Source organism: Oculina patagonica, chromosome 10, assembly GCF_052425735.1.
Source record: "Oculina patagonica isolate OP01 chromosome 10, crgOcupat, whole genome shotgun sequence".
NCBI classification, from domain to species: Eukaryota; Metazoa; Cnidaria; class Anthozoa; order Scleractinia; family Oculinidae; genus Oculina; species Oculina patagonica.
In genome coordinates this window covers 14032270-14057004 of record NC_135767.1, presented here as the reverse complement: position 1 = coordinate 14057004, position 24735 = coordinate 14032270, and the positions used below count along the sequence as shown (strand labels likewise).

Below are 24735 nucleotides of genomic sequence, written 5' to 3'. Positions count from 1 at the left end.
GTTAAGCTTTGTAGTGAAGAAAGGAAACTTTTATGTATACAGATGTAATTAGAATTAATAAAATAGAGTCATTTGAGATGTACGTTTACTGCAGTAAAAATAAATTAGTGTGATAATCAGCTTGCAATATTGTAAATAAACACATGTAAGAGTTAAAAAAAGCGTCATGTCGTTCTTTTTGTACTAAGCCGTATAGTATTTAATTATTGCAAACTATCATGATTTGTTAGTGGCAAGTAGACTGAGTTATTTGCCAAAGCTGAAAGCTGAGGCAAATAACTGATCTGTAAGACACTGACAAATCACGATATTTTGCAAAAACAGAATTCAATAATTAATTTATCATTTGGAAAGGAGAAAACGAGCTGCCATTTTTTTTAGAATTGGACACAACTACATTTGAGTAGAATTTTATTTGCAGCAAAATCACTGTCGGATGGCAATGCGCACGAGGAGATCATTATTTGTGTCAGTTATTTGCAGATCACGTGGTGGACTCTTGGCCATTGAAAACGAGGCAAAAATGCATCGAATAATAAATACAATTGACCGCTGTTTTAGTACAAACAAGATATTCGTAATGCGCATGAGTAGAACATTATTTGCAGCAGCTGATTTCGCACCGTAAAAGCTAATGCGCATGCGCAGAGCAGTTTGTTAGAGACCTTCCACTCGCTATACTTGTATGCACCTGAGTTTTCATACGCAACATCTCTTCCAAATATCAACATGAATATTTTTGAAACACAAAATTCCTAGTAATCTGATAAGTCTCTTATTAAGCCCTCCCGACTGAATAAGCCCACCGCAACGTCTCTTTGACAAACATTCACCCAGAGCATATTATTGGAATTTTTCGGTATTTTATTCAGTCAATTTGGACGAGTAGGTAATGTATAGAATCAAACTTTGAAAATATGTATTGTTTTTTATAGTGATGTTTTGAAGGTGTAAAGAGTATTTCACAGTGTAATGTGAGCCTTTCTTATTAATTAACTGTCGTTCTTGGAAAACTGTTTACATTATTGCATATTTTGCTTTACTTCTGTGTTTCACGATCAATCATGTTTCTAAATTCAGTGAATCACTTAACTTATGTCTACTTTGTGATCGATAGAATGTCAAGATTAGAAACCAAAGGAATTAAAAATAAAAGTTTGAAAGTATGTTGATTGTTTGTCGCATACATTTCGATGATTTATTTTGTAATTCAAACTTTGCAACGAATTCTGTCGACAGGCCCCCCACACACAGGTATTTGATTTGTTCTTTCCACAACAAGAACAGAAAAAACAAGATTTCTATAAGTCAATCGTCAGTAAAACTCGCGAGTATAAGAACCTTATTTTTAAGAACCTGTTAAGCTCAAATTTGCCTGTTAGACACTCTCCATATAAGAACCTCTTTAGCCCAAAATTCGTCCATAGGTTCTTATATTTTTTTTAATCGATTAAAATGTTTACTCTTAGGGAAATAAGTTGATATTCTGGGTCCTCTTTGGAGACCGGCAGTTGGAGCCTGCAGTTGTAATGTAAATGCCGATGTTGAAAACTAACTATTATTATTGATACAATCACATAAATATAAATATAATGGTATGCAAATTTCATATCAGGAGAAGGCTGGATAACCTCTAAATTTCTAGTAGCAACAATGAAAATTTTTCTTCAGAAAATAAGAAACAAACAAAAAAAAAACCTATTAAGAATCTAAATAGCCTAAAGTTGTGCTAATGTAAGAACCTGTTTTGGCTAACTTGGCAAAATGCAGGTTCATGATGATACTCGCCGGTTTTTATCATGAAGGCATTATTTAGGACATAACACTATTGTTGGATCATCGGGCATAATGCCGGCAAAGTAATACTTTTTTTAGCGGGTGTGTGTGGGAGTTGGTTAACTACAAAAGAAAAAAAAATAGGAGAAAAAAATCGTGCACAAGTAGGCATGGGAAAAGATCAGGCAAGCACCACAATCTTGAAGAGGGTTATGTTCTTATAGAAATTTGCAAATAGCAGTGTTGAAAAAAATCTTACCTAGAAAAATTGCCCAACCCCTCCTCCTCCCCTCGCCCCTTCAAACATTAAATGGTCGTCCCTAATGTGTTAACCCACAGAAATTACGTCACCTGTCTGGCGCGTGATCATAGAGACGATATCTTGTTACAGTGGGCTCTGTCAGGTAACGTTATCTTAGCTTGCTCTGTATTGGAGTCCATAGCTTTGTGCCGCATTGTAGGACTGGCTGAATCTTGCAGGTTTGTTTCTGATACCGTTAACCTTAATTTCCTATACGAAGTCAAGAAATCAGTAGGTAAAAGTCCCATCACCTTGATCATGATCTCGCGTTCAATCGCACTTTAGAATTATATTAAAGCTAAGCGAATCGAAGTTGCAGTTTGATTTTAGACTTAGCAGATTGTTCATGGCTCCCTATATAAATAGCTTTGGCGGTTCTTGTGAGTCGAACTGCGACATGGCTTTGTTTCGCCGCTATAGCAAGGTCGAATACTTCATTTTATTTGCCGTACATGTACGTATAACCTTCATGTTATAACTGATCAACATGAACTCTTCTTGCGTGACACTTGCGTGATTGTATGAAGTTGATCTAATTTGACACGCAATACAAGTGGGCTTCGGTATACGGTGGAAGTAAAGAATTGAATAGCTTGTAGCGTGTGAGAATTAGCGAGAAACTTCGTTAGATCTATATGTTATAAAATATAAAAACGGCTCCAAGTCTATTTTTACCGCTCTGTTTAGAGCAATGTCACGGCATTTCATCATTTTCGAATTAGGCCATCCCAATAAAATGTTTCGTTTCCCATCGCCCCGTCGCTTGTGATGGTGGGTCGGTCGGTCGGTCGGGCAAAATAAGAAAAGAATGAACACTTGAAGGGTTCTGGGTTCCAGAGAAGGCCGGGCTGCTTAGTAGGAAAGCCTGATTACAAAGTCAACTCGAAAACGTGGTATTTTCGTTCGTTATTCCTTAACAGTCTTAAAAAAACGTAGTATTGATGTTTATTAAAGACAAAGACATCGCATCATACCAATTGTTGTTGATAAAACAAGATCGTGTGCTTGCAAATTGAAGTACTTGCTTCTTTGACTAGTGATTCTGAAAGTTTTTTTTTTTAGTTTTCGAAAAAAATGGGTCGGTCGGGCGATGGGAAACGAAACATTTTATTGGGATGGCCTTACTCTCAATTTGAAGGAAACCTCAAAATGATGCTTTTCTAACGTAAAAAAAAAACTGACGAACATTAAAACCCTAAAATAAACAAGAATGGTTTCGATTGACCAAGATTAAGATGGATAACGGCATAAGAATGGAAAAAAAGTTCAATTGATGCGCTTTCCGTGGCGTAGTTCCTTTGAAGCTGTTTCCGACACTCCAGACATTGCCGAGCCGGATTAAATAAGTCGTAAATTTGGTTCTTTTAAGACCATTGATTTGCAATCCAGTTTATTCCATGTTATCTTACCGATAACGAGAAAGCAAAATCCACACGCGTGTACAGCATAAAGGTTATGTACCAGTGCAATACCTGTCACAGTCTTGTGAAGAGCTACGTCAATTGATAAAACCGAACATCAAGTCAAAGGCTTGATGTGAACGTTATTTATGTCCATACATTTAGCCTACTGTAGCTTCCACGCATATTTGTTATTACGATGGTGGTTAGTCATGTGACATAACAACTAATCAGATGTACAGGCATAATCAGTTCGGTAATATAAATGACGGGTCGCATTGTCAAATATTCCTTCTTGCTTTTACCATCACAGTCCGATCACAGCGAGTACATCTCCTGGGAAGACAATTTTTAAGGCAAGTTGTAGCGGATAGTCTGACTAGCATTCTTATGGCCAATCCTAAGATTTTAGTTCTGGGGCATTCATTTATAAGACGTTTGGAACAATTCGTTGATGTGAACCCCAACGTAACGTGGGGATATTCAGATGGCATGGCGTTGGGGTAGAACTGCCGCCAAAACGATGCAATATGACCTTTCTGTGCTTTATTCGCCCCAGAAATAGTTATTTTACAGCTGGGAACTAATTATTTTTCCCAGGTTGATCCTTTAGTCGCGGGTCTGCTATTGAGGAGCTAGTCACCATTCTGCACGACTTGCACAACGTTAAGCTGTGGTGGGTGGCCAACAAATAGACAGGACATTGGGGGAAGGGGAGTGGGGGGGGGGGGGGGGCGGGGAAAAGCGAGCATACGAATGGATGAATGGACATGAAAACAATAATTGATTCACTATTATAATAATAATTATAAAAATTAGATTGCAGCTCTCATGTAAACAAGAATAACGATTTATTGGGGTATTTCCATAAGAATACACGACATTACCTATTAAAATTAAAGAAAAAATATAGTATTATCACAAATAAATAAAAATAATATTCTCATTTGGAAAACAAAGATTCATGTCTAATGGACATTGCATGAAAAACAAAAACAGCAGTTGAACGACATGCAACAGGATCAATGCTGTTACAAGAGCAAACGTCTGGAATATTAAAAATACTTTATTTGGCCCGTTATTATATTTCATTAGTTTTTAAACATGTGCTATCATATAACTTATTTAACTTCTCTCGTGTACAGGTCTATACTAGTGAAGATGGGTGAAAATCAATCTAAGTTACCTCCTCGACCAATGAATTTTGAATATATGTGTATAGTCATTTGTGAAACAAATAAAATTCGTGTCATCCTTGGCACAGATCGCGAGATAGAAATTATCCGCAAGGTTATTGAAGAATCGTGGCCTCAAGGTATACAGGAAGAAACTTTCAATATAAATGGTGTACATCAGTTCAAGTTGAAAGGGAATCCATTCTTTTTTGCCTCTTCATCTACCGATGCAGTAACCTCCAGGAAAATGATAGGGAGTGTCCTACACAGGCTCTACCGAGAAAGATGGAGGCTTCAGATAGTTGGCGACTTTTCGCAAACAACACATCTTGCTACCTGGATCTTCAAGAAAGACCTAGTAGCTGTTTGCCCAGACTTACCATTGCTCATTGTGGGCCTTTGCAGCTGGGATAGTATAATGGTACTAAATGTACCGATGGAGCTTCTCAGACACCGGGTGTTTCAAGATATCGTAGAGAAGTCATGGCCAAAAGGAATACAAAAATGGACTTATGTGAATGATATTTTGATGATCAAGATAAAAGGCAATCCATGGAATGCAAGTGGAGAGGAGGCAGTCCATGCGCGAGTGATTCTCCACACACTTGTGAATGAGCTACTCAATAGACAGTGGAAGTTATATGGAAATTCTAGAAATAGAACAAGTGCAAACACACTTTATTTCGAACATGATCCAAGTATCGCACTTGGGTTGCAGGTTTCTACAGCACACTTCACAATAAGCTTCAACAGCGAAGACTTGCTAAGGCTAATTGGCATCCCAGAGGAGTTGGTGTCTGCTGTCCGAAACACAATCCAAACCTTTTGGTCCCGAGGCATCCAAAAAGAAGAACGCTACGCCGAGAGCTGGCAGTTCAAGCTACGTGGAACCCCATGGTGGGCATCCGGTGAAGAGGCAGTGGATTCAAGATTTCTGGTCGTGAAGCTGATAGAAGCCATGCAAGCATATGGGTGGAGTGTGGCTGCTGCTATTGATTGCTCAAGAAAAACGCAAGAGAAATGCAGCCTGCTCTTTACACAGTCCCAACCAAGAGAGTCTCCATTTTTTTGCATAAGCTTGAATGAGACGGACAAACTACGACTGATAAATGCACCAAAAGATGTTACAAAGGTAAGTGTGTATGGATTGCCCTTGCTTTCTCATGCAAGTTCCCAATGTCGAAATTAACAGCTAAGAAGAGAAATTATAAGCGACGCTTCCTTTATTTGTAAATATTAGTTTTATTTTTTATTGTAAAAAGTCACCGAAAAGCCCTATGGGGAGCTCATTCTTATTCACTTAACGCTCAATGGCTTCCATTTCCGGCTTTTGGCATTGGCAAGTTTTCTCAACTGTCTTCTCGGTGTTTGGAAATACGATGTGGTGAGACACTGCCTCCTGTTTTTGATAAAAGTGTTTCACTTCAAATCATACACCCCTTCTCCACATTTGAGGTCTGCATTAATATATACAAAGCTGGGAGATTGAATTTATGCATGGATGGACAGCAGCCCAAACATTGGCCCTTACCCCTTCCTCTCCGCCCACGAGGACTTCTGTGAAAGCTTACGTCATGGTTGAGACCTTCAGACTGTCTTAGCAAATCCAAGATACAAGTAGTATTTAATGTCAATATTTACCAAGAAGTTAAAATGCTTTTAAGGGGTTATTTGAAATTTAAAGATGAAAGGCTTTCAGTTGTTTAGTCTTAATATATGTACAAAGCATCTTGCATTTATTCCTTCAATTTGTTCCTTTGTCTCGTACAATTTAGGTTTGCCAAGATGTTATTCAGTCTCAGTATGTCCTTGGCATCCAACGGGTTCAACTTAATGGCCAAAGTCTTGAAATCAAACTAATTGGCAACCCATGGTGTGGAATCGATGGTCATGACGGAATCCACGGAAGAAATTTGATATGCCATTTATTTGCTGCTCTAGCAAGCCGTCACTGGAGACCAGTCATATCAGCAGACGTGTCAGCCAAATTTGGTTACCTTGACAAAGGCGAAGATTATCCATTAGATGTGGATAGTATATTCTTCACATATGACCCCACAGCAGTGACAACGCCAGCACTACCGTACGACCAGGAGCTGCCTTATGGCTTAATTAATTAATTAATTAATTAATTAATTAATTAATTGTGTAATCCACCGTCTCCCCAAATCCCCCCTCTCTTCACATACACACACCGGAAATCTGATTGGTTCCTCAATTGTTGTCTAATCCCTGATGAAACACACGTTGCATATGAAATGGAAATTAGTTCTTGAAAATACATAAAAATGTAGGTTTTAGGCTGTAATGATTTAGAGTGTTTTTAAAACCAATTAGTCGAAATTGGACTACTACCCTCGTTTTCTATAAGCAATAGTTAACTTGGCTCTGCCTTACTGACTATGTGCTCTTAACAGAAACGTAGACTTTACCAAGCAGGACCTTGTCTTAACATAGATGTAACATAGATGTATAGTGCAAAAACAGGATTTTATATCAAAGATAGTGTTATAATTCAGCAGACTTCTTTCATTTTAATGTATCGAACTTTTCTTTACTCACAAGTTGACTTCCTAGTAAATTGTACCATTCAAACTGTATCAGGTTAATCAGTAATTGAACATTTCACCGCAACCACCAGATTATGGTCGTTTTTGAATTTTAATGTGCATCAGCGGTAATCCATTTGAGGTTGATTAATCAGTGTACTTAGTAAATAACATCAACAACGATAAAGTAGCACACACTGATATGGCCCAAACAGCTCGAAGGTTGATATCCAGAGGGTCCCTATCTAAACAATACATTACAAAAAATGTTAGAAACTAAAATAGTTATCAGAAACCTTGCTGTATTATATATGAGAAGTAAAAACAGTTCGCGTAGACACTAAACAGTTTCGAGTTCAGCATACTAAGGAAGACTGATTTTATTTGCGGGAAGTTATCTTTTTGACGTATGACGTGTTTTTAATCCACAGATTTAAGAGTATGAAAATACTTTATAATGAATATCAGATAATAATTGTAGGTCGTTGGTGGCATATCTCTCAGATGAGAAAAAGTTGAAATGAAATAAAAAAAAAAAAAAAAAAATAAACATATATATCTTAATTGACTACTTGCCAAATAGGGTTTTTCAGGGCCAATGCATGTTAGTAAGCACTAAAACAAATATTGTAAATGAACATAACATGATTTAAAATCCTAACCGGCAGAAGGCAGACCCGTTGGCTTTTACGCTGAGGAGTTGAACTGTGGCGTTTTAAAGCATTTGGGAGAAAACGTTTGGTGCCCCTGGAAAATCGGCTGTAATTTGCAAAAGTTAATCAACGAACCAAATCCACTCCAAGATCTAGGCTAATTTACAGCAGTTATTAAATTGTTTGATGGTATCCTTCGTTGCTTGTTGTACTGCTCCGATCTTCCAGCAGTAAAGAATCGGGTTTTGTGACGACCTTAACTGAAGGTCGCGCAGGACCCTTGCAATCATTAGTATGTATTCATTTAAAGAGTATGCACGAACTGCAGGACGACTGAAGCCGACAACAAACGAAATATTCATAAGAATGTTTGTTTTTAAACTCTTTTGTACAAGTAATTACTAGTAATTGTTCTCAGCTTTGTGCCACGTGCGCTGGAACATAGGGAATTATCATAATTAGATTCACAGCTTTGAATATATCAGGTCTTCGGAAGCGAAAAATCCTGCAATTTTGTGTCAAAGTTTTCTCCGCCGATATAGAATTTCAAGAGTTGATTCGCGAGGAACATAAACTTGGTGTTCTCTATTGTGCTCTGGCTAGAGCGAATTTTTAAATTTCCTTCTCAAAATGAAGATAGCATGTTTCAAAGTTTAGATTTCACATTTTTACTCTCTTAGAAGCCATTAACTTGTAGCAGTTTTTGAAATCGAAAATTTCGTTTTAGTGGGAGCACAAAAGAAGTTACGATTTATCACTAGGCTATATAATCATTTAATTTGGTGCGCTGTGCTAGCTGAAAACTTGGACACAAAATCGCATTATCTTCAGTTAAACTTTTAAGGGCTTGTAACATCACAGACAACGGTCATCTCTCAGTAAAAGGACAATCTTGATGTAATTCCATCATCCCTGTGTATCCTTATTAAATTTTTAGAGGAATCGATATTCAAAATGTAGTGAATTAAAGCTTTACAAGATAGCACTCCAACAAGAAATTTGGCTAATGAATATATTAATGAGCAAGGGTCCTGCGCGACCTTAAAGGTCAAATGAACAGAAATTTCGATTTTTTTTATTTTTTGCCCATGTGTTTATTAAGACCCAAATAAACATATCCCGAAGTTTCAAAGTAATTGGACATTGCATCGCAGAGATATTGCAAGTCGAAAAATGCTTTTTGTAGGCCTTTATAATCGTAGAGTGCTCGAAAAAATTGTCGGAAATAAAAACTTGTGACGTCATAATTGGTGTTTTTGAAGACGACCGCAGACCGGTTCCGCAGACAGCAGGTTAGAATTTAAATAAATGTGTTTAGTGACATTTCAAACAGTTATTTCGTTTTGTTTGGCCGTTTTTCAGTTGATTGATTGTTGGTTGTTTTTCAGAGACGCGCATTTTTTTTAAATAAAATAGCTAAAGCTCAAAAATAGCTTAAAGTTTTGTTTGCTGTCGTTTTGCATAATCATGTGAGACAGGTAGAATGCACGCTGGTATGAAAATAAATCAGGAATCTCTATTGTTCTTCTCATAAGCATTTTACGTTAATGACTGCACGTGCGTTAACTATGCTGTCGTTTTGCATAATCATGTGAGACAGGTAGAATGCACGCTGGTATGAATATAAATCAGTAATCTCTATTGTTCTTCTCATAAGCATTTTAAGCCGGCGACACACTTGGCGATTTTATTCGCCGATCGCGGCGAATTTGATCGTCAGCGATCGGCGAATAAAATCGCCGAAATCTGACATGCCAGATATCGGCGATTTTATACGCCGGTCGTGGCGATCGGCGAAAATCGCAATCGCTGCACCGGGCACACTTGGCGATTTTCGCCAATCGCGGCGATCGGCGAATAAAATCGCCAAGTGTGTCGCCGGCTTTACGTTAATAGAGATTGGACTACGAGTACGAGATTGAGTACGAGTACGAGTTTTCAAACTAAATTCGTGTGCCTCCTATAATCACTTATCACACCAATCTTATCCTTAACGTTTATTTATGTGTTAGTCAGCAAAAGGAAAGAGTTATAGCTTGGGGGATATAATTGTGTTGAAATTCCAAAGTCGTACTCGTACTCGATCTCGTACTCGTAGTCAAATCTGAAGGTCGCTTATAAATTGACTGCACGTGCGTTAACTATGCACGTGCGTTTTGAATCTTGGCACACTTCAAAGCCGTTCTCTGCCGAACAACAACGTGAAATGACGAAATTCTGCGTATTTTGGACAACGTCAGCCACGACGGCTAATATTTGGTTTTTCTATTTGAGGTTAAACGCTCTCTTCGAATATTCAGCGGGAGCTAGTTCTTACAGCAATAAATAAGCAGAATACGTCCGGAAAGTTGTGAGATTCTCAAGTAAAATATAAATTCATTTTCCACAAGACGTTGTCGTTGACGTTGTTGTCAGTGCGGTCTGCGGAATCGGTCTGCGGTCGTCTTCAAAAACACCAATTGTGACGTCAAAAACTCGTTCCATCCCTTCATTTCAGTGCGCAGTCATTCGAAAACGTTTTCGTGAAGCCTTCGGAAACCTTCGTATTTTTTGCTGTTATTCACGCTTTAAGGCTCGGAAAGCAAATTTGTTTCTTAACTTTACTCAATAATGGATAGTTTTAGCGTTTGGTTGGTTAAAATTACATTTTGAAATTTCTGTTCTGTTGACCTTTAAGTAGGTAAGAGTTGCTGTAAAGGAGAAAACCATTTCAAACTTATTTTGGTACATTTGGAAAAACGTTGTTAACAAAACCACGACAATAAACGGAGTATAGCAAGTAACTAATGCCAACTGCACCCATAATACGCTGGAAACTGACTTCTTGTATCGTGCGATATTCAGTGGAATTCTTCCTACGTTACGCCACCCTTGTGGGACGTTCAGTTGTCGATGTCGAAGCTTGAGATAAACCTTTGTGTGAGAGAAGACTGAGGTTGCTAGAGAAAGCAATGAAATGGCAAAGGCTATAGTAAAGGCGATACTACTATTCCAAAAGAACACTAATGCACCTAGAACACCAATAAGCCAAAAGCAAAGCTTCACTGTACGTACGCGCCTGTATCTGAGTCCTAACAGAACAGCGAGAAGTCTGTCCACGCTTATTGTGCTGGATATTAAGATCGATACTTCACATAAAATAAAGTTAGAAACTTTACATACCAGGTCAATGTAGTGAATAACCCTCCAGTTCATTCCGGTTGTTACAGAAGACATAAGATAAGCCGTCAAGAGTGGCTGAGTAATGAGGCCGACGTAAAGTGGTTGTGAAATAAGTCCAACACAAAGATCAGTGACCGCCAGGCATCGAAACAAAAGTTTTGTTGGTGGATGAAGAGAAGACTCTTTATGAAGGACAACAAGGATCAGAGCATTGCCAAGTGATGCAGTGATGGATAGAAAAATGTTCAAGGCTAAAAGCAACACAACTACAGATTTGCCCCTTGGCCATAGCAATTCGCTTGTTTGGTTTAGCTCACTTGTGAAGTTTTCACCGTTAAGCGTTTTGTTCGCCATTGTTTTTCACTAGTGCCTGTACTTCAGTTATGTTTGATGTTTTATAGGGAGAGCATCGTACGTCAGGTAAGTCATTTTTATGACAATCTTTATTCCGCGTTTTAAAACACTTATGAGCTGAGCAACATTATTTCATTAGGCAAAAACAAATAGTTGCTTGCAGATAATAAAGGGTTAAAAGCTTCCAAAAAACATCTGCCTTATAAAACTCGATCTTTACCGCCGGTAAAATGAGATTTTCATTAACTTGAAAACATAATTTCCATCGTAGAGTTACCGAGTACATATTTCACTGGACAATTTTCGTGTGATCCAATATGAAGTCTAACCGTCCACTTGCTAACAAGAAACAACCTTAAATGACGTTCGCTAATCTAAATATAACTCAATAAATTCTTTCTTTTTTCGTTGGTATTAAAGAGAACAATGCGATGACAATAGATACTGAAGACCAAAAGATATAAAAAATACTGAATTTGCTTGTTCCAATATAGTTAAAACGGGTTAGATTGCTTGTGTAGTTTCCGTTTGTGAAATCACCATCGTTCTTGGTGCTGTATTTAAGCTTTCAGTTTACAGGAAGAGAATTTGTGAAGTTAGAGAAGTTCATTTCATGTTTACCTTTATTCAGCGTTTCTAACGCACTTTGAAAATTTGACAGTACCTATAATAATAATAATAATAATAATAATAATAATAATAATAATAATAATAATAATAATAATAATAATAATAATAATAATAATAAAAGCTTTATTTGAACTGGAAAGAAATCTATCAGCATTTATAAAAAATGCTGGTCTTAACAAGATGTCCAGTAATAAAATCTAAGATTAAAATTACAATACATATAATTTACCTAAAATCTACTTTTAAAATATATCAACATGCATTGGTATAAAAAAAATTAGACTGAGCATTTATGAGTCTTAATGTCAATTTCTTTCATATGTTTAAAGAGTTGTAGTTTAAAAGAAGATAGTTTAGTTTGTTTTCTTAGTTCTATAGGTAGCGAGTTCCAGTCACTTGCTCCAGCATGTTTGAAAGTTCTTCTTCCCGGTAAGGTTTTGACTTGGGGTATGTCTGTCTGTGTTCATCGCTATTAGCAAAAAACAATTTCAAGGTTAAAAAAATTATTGACCTGAATGAATACGGTGCTTAAAAGTGCAAACAACGTACAACGAATCACCAACATGCAGTTTGAAATGTATTTTGTTTTCCTCACAGAAATTAGTTACATTAAATGGCAATTAGCTAGTACCTTGTCAGGTCTAATTTTTAGATGATGACAACATGAAAATTCTAATACATTAATACTAATAATAATAACTTTAAATGTTCTGGGATCGATGTCTGAACAAGGCCTACTTTAAACGTTTCTCTGTATTTCAATATACATAGTTCCAACAACAGAGATGGGACTGTCTGTCTGTGTTCATCGCTGGGCACGATGTTTGCAAAGACTCTTCACCAAATCCACTCTACTGCACGATCTGGGCTGATTTTATTACAGCAGTTTAAGAGGCGATGTCACTACGGGCGGTCCACTGGATTTCGGACTCCAGAATAGTTTTCCTTCATATATTTACCACAGGTACTACCATCTATCCTTACTACTAAAATACAGTTGAAATGATCAGAGAGTTTGTTTTTCTCGACTTTGGAGGATTTATCAATTACTAGGTTCAATAAGCGATGAAACGGCCATTTTTCATGTGTCGAAATACAGGATTTCCAACGTTCGTTAAAAATACTTCGCGCTTATAAAAGCCCCAAAATTTGTACAAATTCAGCTAATTTTTATCAGGTCTTACTCCTAATATATCATTTAGCTAACTTCCAATTCAAAATCGGAAGCGAACCACAATATTTATTGAACACCTTTAGTTATTTATGCGAACATCTCAAAAATATGTTCCCAAATCTTGCCGTAATTTTCACTTGTGGCACCTAGACGAGGCCTAAATTGCCATTCTACTTTTAGACTAAGAGTTATTCTTTCGATTTATGTAATAAAAATTGTGGCACAACGCAACTTTGAGGAAAAAAATTCAAACGAATTCTTAGTATTTTCACCTATGAAGTATTGCGTGACAGACTTCACATTCCTTTACCGAGCCGTGTTCATGACACTTCATGTCAAGTTTCTCAATAGTTTTCGCCTCAATAGAGGGAAATCGTCCAAAAGTTCCAGAAATGGAAACAAAGTTTTCCTCCTTTTGGTTAGTTGGCACCAAATATTTCGTTTCCTGACATTTCAAATATATAATAATGATCAGGCTCGTTACATGATTTGCCACTCACCTTGTTGACCTTGTTCCTGTTGATGAAAAGTACGAGAATTTAATCGCGAAACTTTTGTGGTTGTCGTACGCAATCAAAAGTATGGTACTCAGTTACTTCATTGGTAGTAATGCTGTGGCAACTCTGTCTTAAAAAAGAGCCAATGACGAAAAAGATACGAAGACTTACGAATGCATATACATTCGCTGACATTAGTTATCTTTTGTACATTACTCGGGTTGCGTTACCTTCCGTCGTGGTGGTAGTGGGTAGGGTGGGAAGGTGGGGAGGGGGGGGGGGGGGAATTACACCAGAAAATTTAGACGCCACTCTACTTCAACGCACTGTAATTTTGATATGCCAATATAACTTCAAGGAACGCCATCAAATAAAAACCCCCTTTATATTGGAAATTACATACGCAAAAGCCATCGCAACATTGGATAAAAACTCTTTGTTGGCAAAACACCATATGCTTAACGACCATCAAATAGATTTGGAGAGCGTCGAAATTGTTGGCAGGTCAACGGCGTGGAAACAACGACTAATTCTTGAAGCTTGGCATTCTGTGCGAGATAGGAACGCTATAAACGAACACATAGCGCTACCAAACGTTTACAATAGCATTAAGAATTTATAGACTCATTAAGAATGCTCTAGAGACTTTTGTCGCACTCGGAAGGTTCATTTAGTTTTTATCACACATTCTTTACATATTTTAACAGGACGCCGTTGAACACTTGCATTTTTATCTTGCTGAAGAAGGCAACAGTAGTGGCCGAAACGTCCAAAACAATATTTTTAGCCAGTGTCAACTTATTAATGTTTTTTTTTTTTTTTTTTTTTTTTACAAAATTTTTAACATGCCTGGCTACAACCCGAACTTTTTTAGAAATTACATATGCTGGGATATGTAAAGATGCCCAAGTAACAGTGCTGTAAACACATCCCGTGTCTGTTTTAATGAACAGTGGCCACAGATAAGGAAGCCACAGCAAACACACGCAATGATACGTCATTTCAAGCTTTTAATAATGCTGTTCACGCTTAAAAATTAAAACACAAGTAGTACTTATGTTTCTAATTGCTATATCAAACTTAATGCTATTAGCATAACCCAGCTGCCGTCTATTGGCAAACGTGCGATCTGACTGGTTACACAGATGCCTTCTATTTAACAATTAGACGCCGAGCTCGAGGTTTCTATCGGCTGATAGTTGGCTTGGGGGCTTCGCCCCTCGCCAACTATCTAAGTCGATAGATTTAGCATAACCCACTAACCGATCTATTTAACTCAGGATATCGCTAGAATTGATTTTTGATTGATAAAATTAAGCAAAAACTAAGCGTTTGCTCCGAGAGCCGTTTACCGATCAATAGACGGCACCTGTGTAGCCAATCAGATTGCGTGATTACCAAAAGACGGTCGGTTTCTGGTTATGCTAACGATCGGGGTGGGGCTCCATCAATTTTCCCCGCTGTACCATACGTGCGTACGGATACGAAGGAACTGGGCAGAGAAGTTCTTCTGTAGACGCACATGGATGTAGCACAGCTCTTACCAACCTACTATTCTAACAGATTCAGACCAGGGGCCTTACTCCCCACCGCGAGTAGGATGGGCTCTGGGAAAACCAAGAACTGGTGGCGTTCGCTTCCCAGAAAAGGTAAAGATGTACCTCACCGCAAAATTTGAACTGGGAGAAAAACGGGTAGTAAGACTAGTAAGGCTGACCCCGACCAAGTAGCATTAAGCATGCGCAACGCACGGGACGGAAAGAACGAGCGGCTGTTCAAAACAGAAAAGTCATGAAAAGTGGCTCACGAGGACCCAGATTACCGGCTTCTTTTCTCGTTTGGCTTCACGAAAGAGAACCCGCGGACAAGACGCTCCATTGAGAATGTACAGGAGGACAAGGATGAGAATGAAATCCTCGAAGCCTTTTTAGGGTATCAGACCGTGATGCGTGAAATCGGTGACAAACTCGGCCTCAAATATCCTGTATGTTTTGATGACTATGATATCTGTGATTATTACAAAGGGGGAAAAATTGAGTCGTTTAACATCGCAATTTGGCCGTTTTTATACTAAAGACGCGTTACCCGTCTAGACGAGCTTCGGCAAAAATTTTGTTGCTCGTCTAGTTATGCGTCTCTAGTATAAAGACGGGCACAAGACGCGTTACCCGTCTAGACGAGGTACTTTTCGAAATGCGTCTTGAAAGACGGATAACGAAAGGAAGCTCGTCTAGTCGCGTAACGCGTCTTGTGCCCGTCTTTATACTAGAGACGCATAACTAGACGAGCAACAACATTTCTCCCGAAGCTCGTCTAGACGGGTAACGCGTCTCTAGTATAAAAACGGCCAATGTTAAAAAAGATGATCAGCCATTTTGAAGTCTCATTTCGCTCCAAACATCGAAAAGCAGAGTTAGTTTGTACAAGACTTCCAATGTTGCCAAGATACAGGCACAAGGCAGTAGCAATGGAATGCCAAACCTACTAATCGATACTTATATTTTGCTCACAAAAGACTACCTGCCTTTCTGCATAGCATACACAATTTCGTGATGGGTAAAATAGGTTTAGTACCCGTAATAAATCTTTAGATCAAAATTATGAAAAAACCTCAATGGGAAGCGACATTCATCTCCTCACTAAATTGTGCGTCTGAAGGCTAAGGGAAGCGCTAACACTAATAATCTTGTCAAAGTGATGAACTGAATCAGATTCCTAATTAACAATTAGACGGCAAACTCGAGGTTTCTACCGGCTGATAGTTGGCGAGGGGCGAAGCCCCGAGTTAACTATCAAAAGAAACCGAGAGCAAGCCGTCTAATTGTTTTAGCATAACCCAGTGGCTGATCGATTAAACATTAAATATAGCTAGAGTTGATTATTTGAATGTTTTGTTGAGCTCTGAGTTATGCTAAAACAACTTTGACGATAGAAACCTCGAGCTCGGCGTCTAATTGTTAAATAGAAGGCACCTGTGTAGCCAATCAGATCGCGCGTTTTGCCAATAGATGGGACGGCAGCTGGGTCTTGCTAACGATCGATAGAAGGCATCTGTGTAACCAGTCAGATCGGCAGCTGGGTTATGCTAATAGCATTAAGTTTGATAGAGCAATTAGAAACATAAGTACTACTCGTGTTTTTATTTTTTTTAGGTGTGAACAGCATTATTAAAAGCTTCAAATGACGTATCATTGCGTGTGTTCGCCGTGGCTGCCTTATCTGTGGTCACCGTTCATTAAAACAGACACGGGATGTGTTTACAGCACTGTTACTTGGGCATCTTTACATATCCCAGCATATGTAATTTCTAATAAAACGGGTTTTTTATTTTCGTAATGGCTGTTGTAAAAAGCTATGTTGTTGTTACTAAATGATGGATATTCTGTTTAGAAAACTGCTTGAACTCCGGTTCAAGTTAGCCTAGGTAAGGTGCGTTCCGATCCGCCGGTTTCAATGACGCAATAACGCAGTGATGGTACGGTACCCAAATGGGCTACGTACTAGCTAATTATGATTTTTTGGGTGCCAGATCTTTTGATAGGGTAAGTTATATTGGCATATCTAAATTACAGTTCGTTGAAGTAGAGCTGCGTCAAAATTTTCTGAAGTAATTCTCCCACCCCCCCCCCCCCACCTTCCCACCCTACCCACTACAACCACCACCGAAGGTAACGCAACCCGAGTCATGTTCAAAAGATCACAAATGTCAGCGAATGTATATGTGTTCGTAAGTCTTCGTATCTTTTCGTCATTGGCTCTTTTTTACTCGCGAATGTAATGAAACGTGTATGGTTATGGAAAGTGATATGCAAATTTTCACTCGGTCAGTCGGTCGATGGGCTGTTAACTTTAATTTATGAATAATAATTTATGCTTTAAATTATAAATTAATTTTCCTTGTTCTTTTTTTAACTTTTTGTTTCACCCCTCTGAGGTTTGAACCGGCGACTCCTAACATCAACTATGGTTTTGAAGACCAAACGCCTAACCGCTAGACCACTTCGACTTGCGTGTCATTTGGGCTGAAAATTAGCATATAGGTTTCTTTGTAATGTTCTTATCCCGCTGACCGATACCGTAGGTTCAAAGTTTAATGGCTTGTATGTATAAAAGCTTCTTCGAATGGCTCGATTTATAGCTCTTAAGAATTTCACATGACAAATAGAAGAAATAATCTTAGAGAAAATATGAAAATCTTGTACACGGCTCGGTAAAGGAATGTGAAGTCTGTCACGCAATACTTCATAGGTGAAAATACCAAGAATTCGTTTGAATTTTTTTTCCTCAAAGTCGCGTTGTGCCACAATTTTTATTACATAAATCGAAAGAATAACTCTTAGTCTAAAAGTAGAATGGCAATTTAGGCCTCGTCTAGGTGCCACAAGTGAAAATTACGGCAAGATTTGGGAACATATTTTTGAGATGTTCGCATAAATAACTAAAGGTGTTCAATAAATATTGTGGTTCGCTTCCGATTTTGAGCTAGAATTTTGCTTAATGATATATTAGGAGTAAGACCTGATAAAAATTAACTGAATTTGTACAAATTTTGGGGCTTTTATAAGCGCGAAGTATTTTTAACGAACGTTTGAAATCCTGTATTGCGACACATGAAAAATGGCCGTTTCATCGCTTATTGACACTAGTAATTGATAAATCCTCCAAAGTCGAGAAAAACAAACTCTCTGATCATTTCAACTGTATTTTAGTAGTAAGGATAGATGGTAGTACCTGTGGTAAATATATGAAGGAAAACTATTCTGGAGTCCGAAATCCAGTGGACCGGCCGTAGTGACATCCCCTCTTAATTGTTTGATCGTGTCCTTTGCTGCTTGTCGTACTGCTCCGATCCTCCAGCAGTAAAGAATCGGGTTTAGAGACGAATTGAGAAAGGTGAGGGTTGCAGTAAAGTAGAAAGCAATATCAAAGTTATTTTCAGACATTTGGCCATATGTCGTCAGCACAACTACGACAATAAACGGAACATAACAAGTAACTAAAGCCAACTGCACCCATAATACGCTGGAAACTGACTTCTTGTATCGTGCGATATTCAATAGAATTCTTCTTCCGTTGGGTTGTCCTTTGGGGACATGAACTTGAAGTTGTTGATGTCGAAGCGTGAGATAAATCTTCGTGTAAGAGAACACTGAAGTTGCTAGAAAAAGCAATATAAGGACAAAGACTACAGTAAAGGCAATTGTTCTGTTCCAAAACGACATCGATCCACATGAAACGGCAATCAGCCAAAAGAAAATTATAACTGCGCGAACGCGCCTCAATGTCACAACGTGTCTGTATCTCAGCCCCAACAACAGGGCGAGAAGTCTGTCCACACTTATTGCGCTAGATATGAAGACCGATACAGCGCTTAAAGTAAAACTTGAAGCATATGAAACCTTTGCAATGTAGAATAAAACTGTCAAGTTCATTCCAGTTGGTAAAAAGTACAATGGGGCGACAGCAAATAGTGGTTGTGAAATAAGTCCAACACAAAGATCAGTGAGCGCCAGACATCGAAACAAAAGTTTTGTCGGTAGATGAAGAAAAGACTCTTTATGAAGAGCAACAAGAATCAGAGCATTGCCCAGTAATGCGGTTATGGATAGGAAAATGTTTAAGGCTGAAATAAATGCAACTATAGACATGTCTATTGGCCTTGGCATTTCGCTTGTTTTGTTCAGCTCGCTTGTACGTAGTTTCCGAAAAAAGTCATTGCAGAAATGTTCTCCATAGTTGTTCACTAGTGCCTGCAATCAATCGTGTTTGATGGCCAATGCGCTTTCCGCTGTGTAGGGGGAGAATTTATTGACAATTTGTATTCAGCGTTTTAAAACACTTACGGACTTAACAACATTAAGTTATTAGGCAAAACAAATAGTTATCAGAAGAAAAGAAAGGATAAAAGCTTCCAGAAACAACTGCCTTAAATTTGATAATTTCGCTCGGCGATCTTTTCAGCCAGAAAAGGTTCACATGGATTAATTCGTAACATTATTTAAAGTAGGCTTACGCAGAGTTTTAGTGGACACCTGAAGTTTTAAGCCACAAATTTTCACTGATGTGTTGATAATCTGGCTTTATATCAAGGTGCACACAGTGGAAAAACAAATGGTTCCAAAGCACCTGTTAGATCTTTCCATATTTTAAAATTGGGGTCTTTTTAACTTAAGTGATTGCTTCATTCCCGTTTACTCAGAGAACAATGTAGTACGGAATATCACTTATGAGTAATATCCAACCTTTTTCGTAGGTGGGGAACAAATATGCCATTGTCACGTCGTTGTTTTTTTTTTAAAGATTGCGCGGGTCTCCAAGTGGGTTAAATTATGCAACCGTCCAAAATTCAACTTAAAAGATATGGCCCCTTTTACTTTCCTATGCTATAAAAAGAGCGGCATTCTTAATGAACCGGCGCACAAACTCAAACAGAAATTGAATGGAGAAGAGCACGCCGTCGATGAAAATTCATTGCGCTGAATATGTTTGCAGGCAAACGCTTGCTGAGTTTATGCGTGATGTAGTTTTCAAGCCAACATTTCTGCTTGATTTTAACGGGCTCATCCTTTTCCCTTGAACTTTTCAAGAGTAAAACTGCGATGCGCATGACTTTTTAATTTTGTGCGTTAAGTCAGTGACGACAAAGATCACTTGCAGACGGAGAAGTCGTCATGCTTACGGTTCTCAGCACAATATTTCTGTCCCTATTTAACAATATTGTCTGATGTTTTCTACGAGTATTATTTATTTACAACAAAGCTGAGATAGGTGATTTAAATGTCTGTACACGGGTATGTTCGATTCAATGGCGATTATTCGTAATTTCTTCTTACAATATCTGATACTTTATATTGATAAACCTCTAAATTCTCAAAAGTGAGAATAAGATAAATATAAGCTATTCAGCAACGAGAATAAATATTTTGAGGTTGAAACGGGTAACACAGCCCAGTCCGACAAAAACAAGCGGAGACAAAGCAATTGCATTTGCCAGCCAGGACATCGTAAAACTAGACTGCCAAACAGTCTTATCTTTTGCGAACGCGCTAGGTCTTAGTACGACAGCGAGAGGTCTGGAGCCAATGTCGAAAATGTGAGTGGGACTGGGGAGAGACGCTAAATATTAACCAAGTGCTAGAATATTATATCTCACTTGGGTGGTGAGTTCCTTATGGAACTCATGTTATCTGATGGCAACATATTGTAACGCCATAAATTCTCCGATAAACTCAGCGTTATAACTTTGTTTAATCACAACAACTCGCATCCACAACTCAGCACATGGTATTGCACCATCAACGTGTCACGTGACTAAATAGTTCTCTAGGGGGGTACCCTAAGGCGCTAGTCTAACATTACACCACTCCCCCCTTTATGAGCACTGTCGCAGTGCGTGTCCACTATGAAAGTCACTTTCGAGTGTTCTGAAGCAATTTGAATGTAACACAACAAACTAAAAGTCTCTAACGACTGTTCATGAACACGTCATGTCCACAGTTCTCAGGCAAACATTAAAACACCTGAACTTGTCAATTTGCTTTATCTGTTCCATAAAGTCTATCAGTTCTTAGTCATCACTGGAAAAATCAGTTTACCAGCCACCCAAGTCCCGTACCAATTTGGTGGCTTCCGCTGTCTTGAGGGTCTTCCACGAGCACTGGAATCTGCCTCAGGTACAACTTGTCCAGTTGGCTCCACGGTTTGACGACTGAAATCCTCTGGATTACTGTTATCTGCACTAGCCATTGGCAATTCCACTTGAGGTTCAGGTTCCCTCACATCATCAGGCTGGTCACGGTTATCACCCCCATTGCAATCACTCTGAAGTCTCGGGGTAGCATCATCATTCTCAGGTCTCAGAGTAGCACCAGTTTCCTCTCCTCCCAACGTCGACTCCGTTTCAACAAGCTCAACTCCCTCTTCATCACTAACTGGAGCTGACTGTCTATCTTCGACAAAAACCGGAGAATCAACATCCGATGCCTCTTTACTCTCCTCTCGCTGATTCGATAACTCTGTCTGCCTTTCTGTAATCCATCCCTCCAGTGGAGGCCCAAGGTAAGGCTTTAATCGGTCTGAGTGAACAACCTTTGGCTTTGCCTTCTTGCTCTTCTGGATTCGGTAAACAACATCTGATAGCACTGATATCACCAGGTAAGGTCCCTCCCAAGGACAGTCAAGTTTAGGGTTTCTCCCTCTCTTTCTCTTCACATTGTGCAGCCAAACAGAATCACCAGTACTGAATGGTCTTCCAGCAAGTCGTTTGTCATAGTTCCACTTCTGGCGCATGGCTGCCTTGTTCAAATGTCGCCTAGCCAAATCATGTGCACTGGCCAACCTCTTTTGAACAGCCTGGGCATAGTCCATCTTGAGCGGCGACGCATCAGGAGGTGCCTCCGTTATGGCATCCAAGGGAACTTCCAGTTCTCGACCTAGCATTAACAGATTAGGCGAAACCCCTGTCGACTCGTGTACAGCACCTCGATATGCCATCATGCAAGCTGGAAGCTGAAGATCCCAGTCCTTTTGGTCCTCGTTAATCTTTCCACGCAGCATTTCAACCAGAGTACGGTTAAAACGTTCCACCTGCCCATCAGATTGGGGATGCAGTGGAGTGGTGCGAGTCTTCTCAATGTCTAACAGCTTGCAAATTTCAGCAAACACCTTCGATTCAAAGTTAGTCCCTTGGTCGCTATGAAGTTGACGGGGTACACCGAAGCGACAAATGAACTCGTCCACTAACTTCTCAGCAACAGCAGTGGCCTCCTGGTTTGGTATTGGGTAGCTTTCAGTCCATTTAGTGAAATAATCACTAACCACCAGTATGAACTTGTTCTTTCGTGGAGTTTCTGGCAGTGGGCCAAGAATGTCAATCGCAATACGTTCCATGGGAGCTCCCACCACGTACTGTTTCAACGGAGCACGACGTTTCTTTCCCCATGTTTTCTTTGAAGCACAGACATGGCACCTGGTAACCAGTGAGTGAACTGCTGATGTAAGTCCTGGCCAATAATAACGAGACTGAAGAGCACCTATGGTCTTTCGTACACCACGATGACTAGCTGTCGTGTGACTATGATGAGCTTCAAAAGCAGTCTGTCGGAGACTCTCTGGAAGGACAACCTGGTTAGTCGTCTGATCTCCTGCGTCACTTTCCCATTTCCGACAAAGTACACCATTTCTGAAGAGCAGCCTGTCCCATTGTGCCCACAAGGCCTTTACCGCACGACTCTGAGGTGACACATCCTCCCACAATGGTTTCCTTTCACTGGCTTTCTTCCATCCAATAATGACCTTGAGATCAGAATCTGCTTCCTGCTGCTCCCTCAAGAAGGTGGAAGTCCACGTTGGTTCTAACTTTACAGTCCCACAACGATCACCAACAGGACCTTCACAGTTTGCAGGTTGTTCATTGTCCTGGTTTGGGGCATGCACCTCAGTCTGGACACCCACATGAACAAAAGTCACTTGCTTCTGTGACTTCCAACCTACACACCACTTACAACGGTCATCACAAGGTCGGCGTGAAAGCGCATCAGCATTCTGGTGTTGCTGTCCTGATCGATATTGGATCTCAAAGTCAAAAGTACTTAAGAATTCAATCCAACGTGCCAGTTGTCCTTCAGGGTCTTTTGCCCTAATGACGGAACGCAAAGGGGCATGGTCAGTTCTTACGCAGAATCTTGCACCATGTAAGTAATGCCGATGTTGCTTAACAAACTCAACAATTGCCAATAGCTCACGACGAGTCACACAATAGTTCCTTTCAGACTTGGACAATGTCCGGCTCGCAAACGCAATAGGCTTCTCCACCCCATCCTGAAGCTGCGATAACACTGCACCAATTCCATGGTCCGATGCGTCGGTGTCTAACACAAACTTCCCTTCTCTGGTCGGATAGGCCAGAACTCTACAGGACGTAAGTAAACCTTTTAGGCTGTCGAAGGCCAGCTGACATTGCCCTGTCCAAACAAACTCTGTCTTAGCTTCTGTTAGCTTATGCAGTGGTTGAGCTACGGCTGCAAAATTAGGGATGAACCGGCGGTAATACGAGGCGAGTCCAAGGAAACTTTTGACCTCTGTGCTGTTCTCTGGAATGGGCCATGTACGAACTTGTTCCACCTTTCCAGGGTCTGCAGTAATGCCTTCTTCTGTGACCACATGTCCAAGGTACGATACCCTTTTCTGAAAGAGGAAACACTTCTTCGGCTTAAGCTTAAGTCCTGCACACGCTTGTCGCTCAAACACCTGCTTCAACCGCTCTAACTCTTCTTCAAACGTGCGTCCCATAACAATCACATCATCAAGGTAAATCAAGCAGATCTTCCAATGAAGGCCCTTCAACACAAGTTCCATCAACCTGGCAAATGTACTTGGTGCATTGCACAGTCCAAATGGCATGACATTCCACTCATACAACCCGCTTGGAATAACAAATGCTGCCTTTTCCTGTGTGTTCGCGTCCATGGCCACTTGCCAGTAGCCAGAAGCAAGATCTAGTGTGGAGAACCATCTTGAGCCGCTTAAAGCAGCGAGTGAATCGTCAACTCGTGGCAAAGGAAAGGCATCCTTTACAGTTGCTGCATTTAATTGGCGGTAGTCGACGCACAGCCTTTGGCTACCATCCTTTTTACTGACCAGCACAACCGGAGAGGACCAAGGACTTGACGATTCTTTCACCTTCCCTTTTTGCAGAAGGTCAGCAACTTGTCGTTCGATTTCATCATGTTTCCAAGGAGAGGTGCGTCGGGGCTGTTGTCGGATTGGGGGCACATTGCCTGTTTCAATTCTGTGCTGTGCCAGATGTGTGGTGCCCAAATCCCCATCTGAGAGAGAGAACACATGTTGGTAATTGTACAACAACTCCTGTAGTCTCTCAGTTTCACTGTTAGTCAAGTTCTCAGTACTCCTTTCAAGAAGTTCCTGTAAGGCCTCTGGTAAAGTCCTTTCAAATGTTTCCTGTGATTCATGCTTGTTGACTACTCTAGCTTGGCTCACAACAGTCTCACGATTCTCTTCAGTAAGCTCCAGTAGGGTGACATCCATAACCGGCGTAGCTAGGGC

At 39.7% G+C, this 24735-nt stretch overlaps 2 protein-coding genes across 2 annotated transcripts in view; both read left to right on the top strand.

Annotated features, from left to right (window-relative positions):
* LOC144628960 (uncharacterized) overlaps positions 1–24735 on the top strand; it is a 469155-nt gene that overhangs the window by 190410 nt on the left and 254010 nt on the right.
* Positions 4639–6772, top strand: LOC144628715 (uncharacterized). The gene is made up of 2 exons (XM_078486843.1): positions 4639–5784; positions 6428–6772. The coding sequence occupies exons 1-2, from the start codon at positions 4639–4641 to the stop codon at positions 6770–6772; spliced, it is 1491 nt and encodes a 496-aa protein (XP_078342969.1).